The sequence below is a fragment of the Bison bison genome, unplaced genomic scaffold (assembly GCF_000754665.1).
Source record: "Bison bison bison isolate TAMUID 2011002044 unplaced genomic scaffold, Bison_UMD1.0 scf7180017864239, whole genome shotgun sequence".
In the NCBI taxonomy this organism is placed as follows: domain Eukaryota; kingdom Metazoa; phylum Chordata; class Mammalia; order Artiodactyla; family Bovidae; genus Bison; species Bison bison.
In genome coordinates this window covers 7,482,896-7,496,094 of record NW_011494811.1, presented here as the reverse complement: position 1 = coordinate 7,496,094, position 13,199 = coordinate 7,482,896, and the positions used below count along the sequence as shown (strand labels likewise).

Genomic DNA, 13,199 nt, shown 5'->3' with positions numbered 1-13,199 from the left:
AGCCATGAAATTAAAAGACGCTTACTCCTAGGAAGGAAAGTTATGACCAACCTAGATAGCATATTCAAAAGCAGAGACATTCCTTTGCCAACAAAGGTTCGTCTAGTCAAGGCTATGGTTTTTCCTGTGGTCATGTATGGATGTGAGAGTTGGACTGTGAAGAAGGCTGAGTGCTGAAGAATTGATGCTTTTGAACTGTGGTGTTGCAGAAGACTCTTGAGAGTCCCTTGGACTGCAAGGAGATCTAGCCAGTCCATTCTGAAGGAGATCAGCCCTGGGATTTCTTTGGAAGGAATGATGCTAAAGCTGAAACTCCAGTACTTTGGCCACCTCATGAGAAGAGTTGACTCATTGGAAAAGACTCTGATGCTGGGAGGGATTGGGGGCAGGAGGAGAAGGGGACGACAGAGGCTGAGATGGCTGGATGGCATCACGGACTCGATGGACGTGAGTCTGGGTGAACTCCGGGAGTTGGTGATGGACAGGGAGGCCTGGTGTGCTGCGATTCATGGGGTCGCAAAGAGTTGGACACGACTGAGCAACTGAACTGAATATGAGTGTAAAAAAAAAAAAATCTCTTTGCAATTCTGCTTTCAGTTCTTTAGTGTATGTACCGAGAAGTGGAATTGCTGGATCATCACATGGTAATTCTGTTTTTAGTTTTTTAAGGAACTGCCATACCGTTTTCCATAGCAGCTGCACCATTTTTACATTCCTGCCAAGGGTTCTGATCTCTCCACATACTTGCTAACAGTTGCTATTTTCTATTTTTTTTCTTTTTGATAGTAGCCATCCTAATGGGTTTGAGGTGGTATCTCATTGTAGTTTCAGTTTGTACTTCCCTTATGATTAATGATGTTGTGCTCAAGACTGCTGCCCATTTTAATTGGGTTGTTCACTTTGCTGCTGTTGATGTGGGGGAGTTCTTTATATATTATGGATGTTAATTTCTTATCAGGTAAATAATTTGCAAGTATTTTCTCCCATCCCATGGGTTGCCTTGTTACTCTGTTAATTGTGTCCTTTGAGGAACAGAAATGTTAAATTTTATTGTAGTTGAATTTATTTTTCTTTTGTTGCTTGTGCTTTTCGAGTCATATCCAAGGAATCATTGTGAAATCCAATGTCATTAAACTTTTGCTTTTTTTTTTAATAATTTTATTTATTTATGTCCTTATGACTGTTCTGGGTCTTTGTTGCTCCACAAGCTTTTCTCTAGTTGCAGTGAGCAGGAGCTGTTCTCCAGTTGCGGTGCACAGGCTTCTCATTGCGGCAGCTTCTCTTGCTGAGGAGCAAGGCTCTGGAATGCGTGGTCTTCAGTAGTTGAGACACGTGGGCTCAGTAGTTGCTATTCCCTGGGCTCAGTAGTTGTGGTGCATGGGTTTAGTTGCTCCGCCGCATGTGGGCTCTTCCCAGATCAGGGATCAAACCCTTGTCTCCTGTGTTGGCAGGTGGATTCTTTACTGCTGAGTCCCAAGGGAAGCCCCTGCCCTATGTTTTTTCCTGCAAGTTTTATAGTTTAAGCTCTTATGTTTAGATTTTCTCAGAATTTTTAAGATGTTTCTGTCTTCTATCGTCCAGCATGACTTATACAGAGTCTGATGCTCTTCCGATTCTTTTTCCTTGGTGTATGGTATGGTTTTATACTCTGGGAAGTTCTTTACTCTTGCTATTCTGAAATTTTGCAACCATGTGTTTTGCTGAGAGTCTTTAAAAATTTTTATTTTGTTGGCCACTCATTGTGCTTTTGTAATACTTGTTCTTTAGTTATAGAAAATCCTGCATTACTTCTTTGATAATTTGCTCCCTCTGTTTTCTTATTTGGATGTTAGAGCCACTGGATTTGCCCTTTAAATTTTCTATTTTTTTTCTATTTTTCTTCCTTTTGTTTATTGGAGATGTCCTTATTTAATTTTCTAACCCTTTTATTGATCTTTTAAAATATACCACTTAAATTTTTTTTTTCATAGTACACTGTTCCTGTCTTATTGTCTTGCCAAACTCCATCTTCCTGGTCTGAGTTGATCCTGTCGATTTAGTTTCCCATGTGACATGAAACATTTACTTTGAAAAAAAAAATGGAGTATGCACAATCACCTGGGTTCAGAACCGATGTCTGATGTACATCTGATATTTCAAACCTGGAAATTTTGCTTTACCCTCAAACCTGCTCCAGCTGCAGCCTTCTCTGTCTGGCTCAACTCATGGCCTCTCCCTCCTTTCTGTTGCCTAGGTCAAAAACTTAGGAGTCATTTTTTATTCATCTTTTTCTTTCACATGTGACATCAAATCAGTCAGAAAACCTTGTTGGCACCATCTTCAACATATACTTAGAATGACCACTTATTCCTTCTGTTCATACAGCCCTCGTCTTAGCCATCATCATCTGGCTTACTGTAATAACCTTTTCCTCCCAGCATTTTAATATGAAAATTATAAAACATCCAAAAATTTGAAAGAATTTTATATAAATAGCCATATTCTTAATTCCTAGGTTCCACCTTTAACATTTTACCACGCTTGCTTTTTCATTTATTATCTATCTGTGCCTTCCTCTGTCCACCCGTTCTATGATAATCTTTTCATTAGTCTCCCTGCTTCATTCCTTGTCCCATATTTTGTTTCCACACATCAATCCAAATGATAGTTTAAGTCCGGTTGTATCTCTTCTCTGCTCAGAACTCTGCTATGGCTGCCCATTTCACTGTTACTAACTCTGTGGTCTTTTGATCCTAAAAAGGAAAATTGCCTTGGTAATTTTCAGATTCCTATGAAATTGTGGATTCATTCTGAGTTTCTGTGTGATATTGCCATTTGTTTCACTGACAATGGAATTGACTTTTCTCTTGGAAGAAATAGAACAAACAGTAGTGCTTGTTCAGAGGGCTTCGATTAAAATCTTTATGCGTTCATTCCTGCCAAAGTCATTTTCTTGCATTTTGCTTTCCATTTCAGCATATGTGTAAGTGTGAGTGTTATAAGCAAGACTAAGTCTAATTTCACAAGGGCTTTGCAAAATTAATTTTGTCTAATAGAATATGCTTTTGCTTTGATATTGTTAAAAATCAATGGTTAAAGAAAGAGCTAGTGAAATGTGTCAGCATGCAGAACAAAACTTTAAAATACATCTCTTGTTATATAGTGCATTGTCATGTGAAGGAGAAAAATGGAAGAAATGTTGATTCTGTTTGCAACCGATATTGATAGCTTTTATCAGCTTTAAAATAAAGTTCATTTTATGGTGTCACTTCTAAAAAAATTCAATTACCAATTTCATTTTTTCTTTCTTTTCTTTCCTACACTTGCTGGTTCTTCCAGGTTCCTCTTTTGTGTTTGTTTCGATCTCTTTCATTCTTGGAGGCTCTCTTTAAATGTCTAGTGATCTTTGGTAATATAATCATTCAAGAGTGAAGGATGAAAAAACCAATTAGTGGAAAATCATAGTAGCGTGATTTGGCATGGAACTGACTTTCCTATTGAGGAACCCAAAATATCAATCTCTAGAGGTCTTTTCTAGAAAAGGCAATGGCACCCCACTCCAGTACTCTTGCCTGGAAAATCCCATTGACGAGGAGCCTGGTAGGCTGCAGTCCATGGGGTTGCTAAGAGTCGGACACAACTGAGCAACTTCACTTTCATTTTTCACTTTCATGCATTGGAGAAGGAAATAGCAACCCACTCCAGTGTTCTTGCCTGGAGAATCCCAGGGACGGGGGAGCCTGGTGGGCTGCCGTCTATGGGTCGCACAGAGTCGGACATGACTAAAGTGGCTTAAAAGGTCTTTTCTAAGGACTTTACTTTCTCCGGAAAAGGATCCTCTGAAATCCCACCCTTGTGGGTAGAGCAAGTAGTTTGGGGAGCAGGTCCATCTACCAGTGCTCATGAAGTAGGTGGGGTAGGTGAGGGCTTGGAGTCCTGCTGTTGCTCTGTATACTTGTCTGAAATCTTGCTCCAGTCTTGATGTTCAACACACCCAGTTCCATTCATTTTCAGGCCTGTGTTTCATCTTCAACTTCTGCAGTATCTCACTACCAATCCTAGACGTCTTTGGGATGCTTCAAAGATACAGGTGGAGAAGCTAGAGTTAATACAAAAGCCAGAAATCTTTGGCAGCAGTTTAGGAACAAAGTCATGGGGTCGGGCTTCCCTGGTGGCTCAGACAGTAAAGAATCAGCCTGCAATGTGGGAACTTGGGTTCGATCCCTGGGTTGGAAATGTCCCCTGGAGGAGGAAATGGCAGAGGAGCCTGGTGAGCTACAGTCCATGGGGCTGCAAAGAATTCTAAAACATGACTGAGCGACTAAGCACAGCACAATGTGATCATGGGCAGAGGTGATGGCAAAAGGAATTAATATATATATATGAAAAAAACCCAAACCACTGCCAGTACTTACAACTTAAAGATCTCTTAAGGTTTTTTGGGAGACTGGTATTATGGTAGTAACAAAGGCAGGGAACTTTCGCTGGGGGGATGATAAGCTTTAAAAATTGGATTGTGGAGTACTAGGGCAGAATTTCTAGGTTAAAATAGACCGATGAAAATGAAAAACAATTACTTCCTGAATGCATGCTTTCTAGATCTGTGCTGATTTCACACATCAGGTTTTATAGCATTGGAGGTTTTTATCCTTGTGTTTTTACTCTTCATTTTTATATTGTCACTAGCTTTTAATTTTTACTGCCAGATAAGAAATGGGCTAATCTGGATAAAGTCATTTCCTGGATTGTAGTAAATACTGTTTATATACTGTAGTACATCTACCATAGTAAGCACTTAGTAGATGTTAGTTACTACTGTAGTTTTAAGTTTCATGTGCATCACTGAAATCCAATACGTAAAATGTGTATTATTCCCTTTCTGTAGCGGTGGACACTGCAGTTCAGAGCATTTGGGACTTGGCTGGGGCTTCCGTGGTGACTCAGCTGGTAAAGAATCAGCCTCCAATGTGTGAGACGTGGGTTTGATCCCTGGGATGGGAAGATCCCCTGGAGAATGGAAAGGCTACCCACTCCAGTATTCTGGCCTGGAGAATTCCACGGACTGTATAATCCATGGGATCACAAAGAGTTGGACATGACTGAGCAACTTTCACAAGGCCAACAGAAGACTCTTTTAGGAAGGAGGCTACATTTGCTCAGAGTGCTGTTACCGTGGTGGTAGTGGGTGGTTTAGCAGCACAGTTGGTATTGGCTGGTGAGTGACCGTGCTTTGTTGTGAAGTAGCAATATCATATCCACAGAACTGCTACATGTTTGTTTTCTAAAAGTGTGGTGGATAATTAAGATGGATTATTCTGGCATTTTGTGCTGGTCATTAGAAAAATAGTATCTGAAAGCAGATAGGAGAGTGGACCTTAAAAATCAATGGATCTGGTAATTTGCATCAATTGCTTCTGGTCAAATACAGATGAAAAGATAAGTAATAACAGAATTAGGAAAAGTTAATGGGAAAAAGATGAAGAAACTTATTGCAAATATGTCATCAACTTTTCTTCTGTGAGCTTGTAGGCAGACTGGAGTTAATAATTGTCAGCTGCTAGGACAAGCTCAATATCTTAACTGACAAAAGGGAGATCCTTTACAATTCCTAGCTGGACCATAAATAACATGGTGCAGCCGAAAGAACAGAAAAAAGAACAGGGAGGTACCCCAGGGAAAATGTTGACATTTAAACCACTCTGTTAAAGAACTACCTACATGTACTTAACATGTCCTGCTCTGGTACATACACCTTCCGATCAAATTTTGAAGATGACGTAAAAGTCCCTTTCTCCCCACTGACAGTGCTTTTTTCAGTGCTGTTAGAACAGCAGGGCTCAGTAGCAAACTGCATAATAATGGAAATGAAGCCTTTTGAACTACCAAAAGGACTTTTAGCAATCCTTTCTACAAATTTCTGACAAACTCAAGAGTTTTTCTAATATCCCATTTGTGTCAAGAGAGTATTTTTCTCATTATGAAGCTATAGATATACAGTTTCATAGCAAATGGATTGGAGAACTGACCCTGAACTAAGTAATACCGTATTCCTCACTTGTCATTTCATCAAAATAAAAGCGTTTTTCTTATTGCAGCAGAAATAGGCATTCATCACTTGAAATTTTAAAAATACAGATAAGTGAAAGGAAGAAAATATTTAATAAAAATCGCTAATAATTCCATCAATTAGAAAAAGATTTCTATTCAAATTTCACTTTTGAGTTGTAAAAGTTCTAATCATACTAATCTGAAGTAAATACCAAGATTTCTCTTAAAAAGGAAACTGCTTTAGTGTTTTGAGGTTTTAGAGATACCGGATGCATATTAAGATATATTGCATAAGCAAACCACAGTCATTTCAAAATAGTTTATGCCATTTATAAAAGCACATGCATTAATTTACATGGATTTTAAAAACACAGTTTCGCATGCTTCTTCTTGATCTCTGAGTCTTCAATGCCACTACGTGAATTCTCTACCTAAACTCTGGTGTGTCCCTGAAGATGATTCATTATTTTCCTTCCGAACCCCGATGTTACATAATTGTAACCTTTATTTGAAAAGGAAAAGTAAGGCCATGAGGACTGCATGGGAAGAGACCGCGTTTGTCTTGTAATCCCACCAATGAAGGCGGCCTTTGTGCTCCGCACGGGGAAGGCAAATGGCAGGATGGCCCTCGGGATTTTAACTGATAGACACTTGTGACTCATTGAGTACCTGGCCCAGCCTCATTCCTCTTTCTGCTTTCCCTTTCTCATACTCTTTCTAGCTTCTCAATTTGGATCCAGAGGCATCTCTCAAAGCTTTTCTTCTCTATTCTGTTCCAGTTTTTCATGAGCCCCATTTAGTAAGTATATTCCTCTCTGGAGATGTTAACTGTTTCTCACCCAAAACAATTACATTGGAAATGTCATCATACCTTGTCTTCAGTCAGATCCTCTTGACCTCTGTAGCATGTTTTGATAAATAATTGTACTAAAACAATATTTGGATCAATAATCTAACACTTGTAATTGATTCCACCTTCATAGCTTGGTTTTACTTTTTTCTTTTTTCTAAATTTGTTTTGGCTGCACCCCAGCTCACGGGATCATAGTTCCCCAACCACAGGCCGTTGTACTCCAACCCAGGCCGTTGTACTCCAACCCAGGCCCTTGGCAGTGAGAGCACGGAGTCTTAACCACTAGACCACCAGGAAGTTCCCTGGTTTTACTTTTTATTTACATTTTTTAGAAACCCTAGAAAAATTACTACATTTTATTGACTTGTTCATTAATAAAATTTCACTGTTAATAACAGAAATGTCTGAGACAAATAGTTATTTTTAAGGTCTATACTTTCTTTTTACAAATACTATTTTTTCCTGTGGCTTTAAGATAGAAAACAGTGGAACCTACATGCCAGTCTAGCACAGGAACATTTTCTTGATTCTCTGGTTATCAATTTGCTGTCTGTGGTTCTGTTTTTAAGTTTTTTCTCCTACATTTGATATTTTATATTTATTTAATATTGAATGGCAATGAGTAGCTCTCAGAGACATTCTTACTAATACTCCTGTATTAGCCTAATAATGCTTACAGGACTATTTGGAGTGAGATGCTGTTTTATATTAAGTACACTGCTGGTATCACATCTGTCTCTGATTCATGTGATGGGATGTGCCCTCTCCTTTGCTTCCATAGCACCTTCTACATACATTTCTTAGAAGAATTCTTTCAATATGTGTTCACTTGTCATTCTCAAAAGATTGAATTCCTTAAGAGCAGTGCATAGCATATATAAATGCTAGCTGAGTAAGTGAAAGAAGGAATTAATGAAATGTAAAGAGTCAACTCATTAGAAAAGACTCTGATGCTGGGAAAGATTGAAAGCAAAAGAAGAGAGCAGCAGAGGATGAGATGGTTAGATAGCATCACTGACTCAATGGTCATGAATCTAAGCAAACTCTGGGAGATAGTGAAGGACAGAGAAGCTTGATGTGCTGCAGTCCACGGTGTCACAACCAGTTGGACACGACTTAGCGATTGAACATCAACAAAGCTAGCTATATGAGGTACCAACCTGTTTTAGCTAAGAGCATGAACTCTGAAACCAAAACCACGTGGATTCAAATCTCAACTCCATCATTTAGTACGGTATGTCCACGGACAGGGCTTCCCTGGTGGCTTAGCTGTTAAGGAATCACATGCAATGTGGGAGACCTGGGTTCGATCCCTGGGTTGGGAAGGTATGTTTATGACATTTGTGCATCTCAGTTTTGTCATTTCAAATATGGGATAATTACCGTACCTAACTCATACAGTTGTGCTTAGAACAGTATCTCTATATAAGTAACTGTATCTCTATACAGTAACTGCTGTATATGTGTTTGCTACTATTGCTATTGTCCTTTTATTTAATAGCCCTGGCGTGGAATAGCAGGTGCCATTAGGAAATTGATTCTGGAATTCAGGATTTCTCCTGTCATCATGAAGAAGTATTTCCTTTCCACTTTGGGTTCAGGAGCTTTCGGTATGGAAAGAGGCAGAGGTGGTCTTTAGTACATCAAAAACTGAGGACATTTGTACCTTTATCAATCATCAGGCTGCACAGACTGGCCAGAACTAACAAGGAGCTTTTTATTTCAATCAGAATTGTATCAACTTAGCACAGGAACAGGAGAAGGAAATGGCAACCCACTCCAGTGTTCTTGCCTGGAGAATCCCAGGGATGGGAGCCTGGTGGGCTGCCGTCTATGGGGTCGCACAGAGTCGGGCACGACTGAGGTGACTTAGCGGCAGCAGCAGCGTAGGAACAATATTACCTCAGGGAGACTCTGATTCATCTTACTTCTGGAGGATAAAATAAATTAATTATTAATTATTAATTAATAAGCATAGTTTCTTTGGTAGGTAAAAATCTTTAACAACAGTGATCCATGGGAGAGATGATAAAGGAGCTTTAGATAAACAGAGTAGGAAGACGGGATTGAAAGATTTTTGAAGTCTGGCTCAACTGTTGGATATTTAATGATTTTTGTCTTGTCATTTTGAAAAAGTGGTCTATTAGATATGATTGATTGTATCTAGCTCTTGGCCTCAGGTTTATTTATTTTTTAGTTCCCCTCCTCAACATTTTATTATGAAGAATTTCTAATACACATCGATGTTGAAAGATTTAACAGTGAATACTCATGTGTTCAACACAAAGATTCTGCCATTATTGGTTTTCTATACTTTGTTGATCACGTATCTGTACACTTAACCATGCCTCTTTCCATCCCTGATACATTTTGTCTTCTTGTATATTTGGTTAGGTTTATTTTGATAAGAAAGTCATCATCTGAATGGGAGAAGTCAATGATTTATTCTCAGCCCCCAGGATAGTAATAGCATACACATACATGAAGCAGTACTTTTAAAAAGTTGATGGTAAGAATTACTCTTACTGGAAGGATTTCTCAAGAGTTAAAGTGGGGGTAGAGTAGAAAATGTGAGAGCGAGTGAGAGTGAAAGTCGCTCAGTGGGGTCCGACTCTTTGCTACCCCATAGACTATACAGTCCATGGAATTCTCCAGGCCAGAATACTGGAGTGGGTAGTCTTTTCCTTCTCCAAAGGATCTTCCCAACCCAGGGATCGAGTCCAGGTCTCCCGCATTGCAGGCGTATTCTTTACCAGCTGAGCCACAAGAGAAACTCAAGAATACTGGAGAAAAATAAGGACTGGGGAAAATAATTCAATAAATAGGTAACCCATGAAAACATTCTTTTTCATACAGTATTTTTAGTTTCACTTTGCAAACTACACAGAACCAATTGTTATTGTTTCCAGTAAATGACAAACCATCATGGAGCAGAAAAGGAAGTAAGTTAAATGGAAAGTTTTAAAGAAAATCCCTATAGGTGGAGGCCAATAATATAATACAAAGACCTAAGATATCAGTTTGTGTCAGCTTTACATCCTCTGGACAACTTACAGAATGTAATTGTGTAGCTTTCCTTTTCACTGGTAGTACAGAATCCACAATGCTAGCCCTTGTGGAGTTCTGCCCGCAACTCTGAAGGGCCTGAATAGATCATAGGGCAAAATCTTGATTATGACTCAGAAAAGAAGGCGTAGTCACTTTGTTCCTCATGAACCAAGCAAACACTCACTAGAAAGCTGTGATTCTTTTGGAGGGCGATTTCTGGTTGCTGTTGTTTTCTGACAGTGCATGTTTACTGGAAATGCAGAGCTGCAGAGTACTAATGAGCATTTATCCCTTCTATTTTTAGTTCACTTCTTTAACTGTGATGAACATGATATAATCTCACTGAGTCAAAGGATGGCATCTAGTCCTGTGCTTCCCGCCGAAGACCAACAGGTTTCCTTGGGCATTGATGATCTCCATTTTTCATTGCAAGGTAATTAAGATTGGTTGGGGTAACCCCATGGCAACTATGCAAACCTCACTGTCACCTGTTCTCAAATTGTACGGCTTTCTGTCTCTGTTATGGTAAAATCTATACATGTTGTTGTTGTGTTAGTCGCTCAGTTGTGTCTGACTCTTTGCAACCTCATGGACTGTAGCCCGCCAGACTTCTCTGTCCATAGAATTCTCTAGGCAAGAATACTAGAGTGCGTAGCCTTGCCTTCTCCAGGGGATCTTCCTGACCCAAGGATCAAACCCTGGTCTCCTTCATTTCAGGCGGATTCTTTACCGTCTGAGCCACCAGGGAAGCCCAAAATGTATACCTATGTCTGTATTTTTCCATTTGTAGAAGCTGTAAGTATACTTCAGTATCTTTATTGCTCTCTCAGCTGCTTAGGAAAATAAGAAATACCTGAAAGGAATTTGGTATTTTGGTTTTTTACTCTTCAGTGCGTGTGTTTTTTTTGCAATGAAAATTAAATAGTTAGTTGCAGGATATAAAATCAACACACAGAAATCCCTTGCATTCCTATACACTAATAATGAGAAAACAGAAAGAGAAATTAAGGAAACAATTCCATTCACCATTGCAACGAAAAGAATAAAATACTTAGGAATATATCTACCTAAAGAAACTGAAGACCTATATATAGAAAACTATAAAACACTGGTGAAAGAAATCAAAGAGGACACTAATAGATGGAGAAATATACCATGTTCATGGATTGGAAGAATCAATATAGTGAAAATGAGTATACTACCCAAAGCAATTTATAGATTCAATGCAATCCCTATCAAGCTACCAACAGTATTCTTCACAGAGCTAGAACAAATAATTTCACAATTTGTATGGAAATACAAAAAACCTCGAATAGCCAAAGCGATCTTGAGAAAGAAAAATGGAACTGGAGGAATCAACCTACCTGACTTCAGGCTCTACTACAAAGCCACAGTTATCAAGACAGTATGGTACTGGCACAAAGACAGAAATATAGATCAATGGAACAAAATAGAAAGCCCAGAGATAAATCCACGCACATATGGACACCCTATCTTTGACAAAGGAGGCAAGAATATACAATGGATTAAAGACAATCTCTTTAACAAGTGGTGCTGGGAAATCTGGTCAACCACTTGTAAAAGAATGAAACTAGAACACTTTCTAACACCATATACAAAAAAAAGAAAATTAAATAGTTAATCATAGTTCGCTTGTCATTGTTTACACTTATTTTACATCTTTTTGTAAATCCTCTTTTAAATGTAATATGCTATTTTTGTCCTAATAAAAAGGAATAACAGTAATACTAAAAGTGAATGAACTTCCAGTCACATGAATTATGTATGAATTTATATGAGTACTGTCTATTTTTTTCATGCTTCTTGGCAATCTTTGTTATGTATTTTGAAAATTCATTAATCACTAGACTCTACCTTTGCTGCAAATCTTAGAGCCAAGTAAAGTTAGCTAGTGTAGAAAAAATAAGGCTATAGCAAGTCTTTGAAAATATTTATGTAACTCTGTGTTTTAAAGTAGTATACGGATTATTGACAGTATTGTGTAACATTCTTAGAATGTCACTTAGAAGCCATAGCCATAGGTTTGAGTCACTTGTTTTTAAAAATTTTTAATTTATTATTCTAAAATTGAAATATAATAGACATAATACAATGTATCAGTTTCAGGTGTACAATATAACAAAATTCAATATTTGTTTACCTTGTGAAATAATCACCAAAATAAGTCTAATTAATATCTGTCATCTTACATAGTTGCAGAATTTTGTTCTTGTGATGAGGACTTTTAAGATTTACTCTCTTAGCAACTTTTAAATATGTAAAGTATTGTTAACTATAGTTGCCATGCTTTGCATGTGAGTAACAATAACTCATGTGACCTAAAACGTGTCAGGAAGATAGTGCATCAATAAATGGTCAGGTAAATCCAGTTTCTTTCTTTTTCCTGAATCAATTGATCCTGATATTTATTTATTTATTTTTTCGTTCCGGTTTTATTGAGATATAATTGATGTACAGCACTGATGAGTTGAGGGTGTACAGCCTAATGATTTGACTTACATAAATCATGAAATGAATATCACAGGTTAGTGAACATCCATCATCTCATATAGATGCAAAATCAAAGAAATAGGAGAAATTTAGTTCTATTTGATGAGAACACTTAGAATTTACTCTCTTAACAACTTTCATATACCATAGCGTAGTGTTAATTATATTTATCATGTACATTACACCTCTGATACTTATTTATCTTAGACCGTGTGGAAGTGAAAGTGAAGTCGCTCAGTCGTGTCAAACTCTTTGCAACCCCATGGACTGTAGCCTACTAGGCTCCTCAACTAGACTTAATTTAGCGGGCCTTTTGAAACTTATAGGTATATTTAATTACTGTGTTATGTAACAGGAGCTAATATAGTGTTGGAAGTCAATAAAACTTCAAAAACAACCAATCAAACATACGAACTCATAGGAAAAGATCAGACTTGTTGCCAGTTGTGGCAGGGGTGGTGGAGCTGGCTGAAGGCAGTCACAAGGCACAGACTTCTAAAGGCAAACCTAATTTCAAATGCTGGCTCTGACACTTACCACTTCTTTGCACTCAGATAAGAGACTTTATCTTTTTTGAGTCTCCGTTTCCTCGTATTTAAAATATGGGTGATGATGCCTATCTTGCCCCTGCGCTTTGAGGATGAACATTATGCAGGCTTAGCACAATGCCTGCCAGATACAGAGTAGGAACTCAGTAACTGCATCATAATTTCTTTGTATATATTGCAGTTCAAGTCTTTGTTCCAAAGGATTTTTGTGC

The 13,199-nt window shown here is 38.2% G+C and overlaps 1 protein-coding gene across 1 annotated transcript in view; it reads left to right on the top strand.

The window, feature by feature from the left end:
- Nucleotides 1–829: 829 nt before the first annotated feature.
- Nucleotides 830–13,199, top strand: part of SYNE2 (spectrin repeat containing, nuclear envelope 2) — a 281,350-nt gene continuing 268,980 nt past the window's right edge. Inside the window, 2 exon segments of the mRNA XM_010846800.1 lie at nt 830–958; nt 10,233–10,361. Coding sequence (XP_010845102.1) covers nt 853–958; nt 10,233–10,361 — 235 coding nt within the window. The 5' untranslated portion in view covers nt 830–852.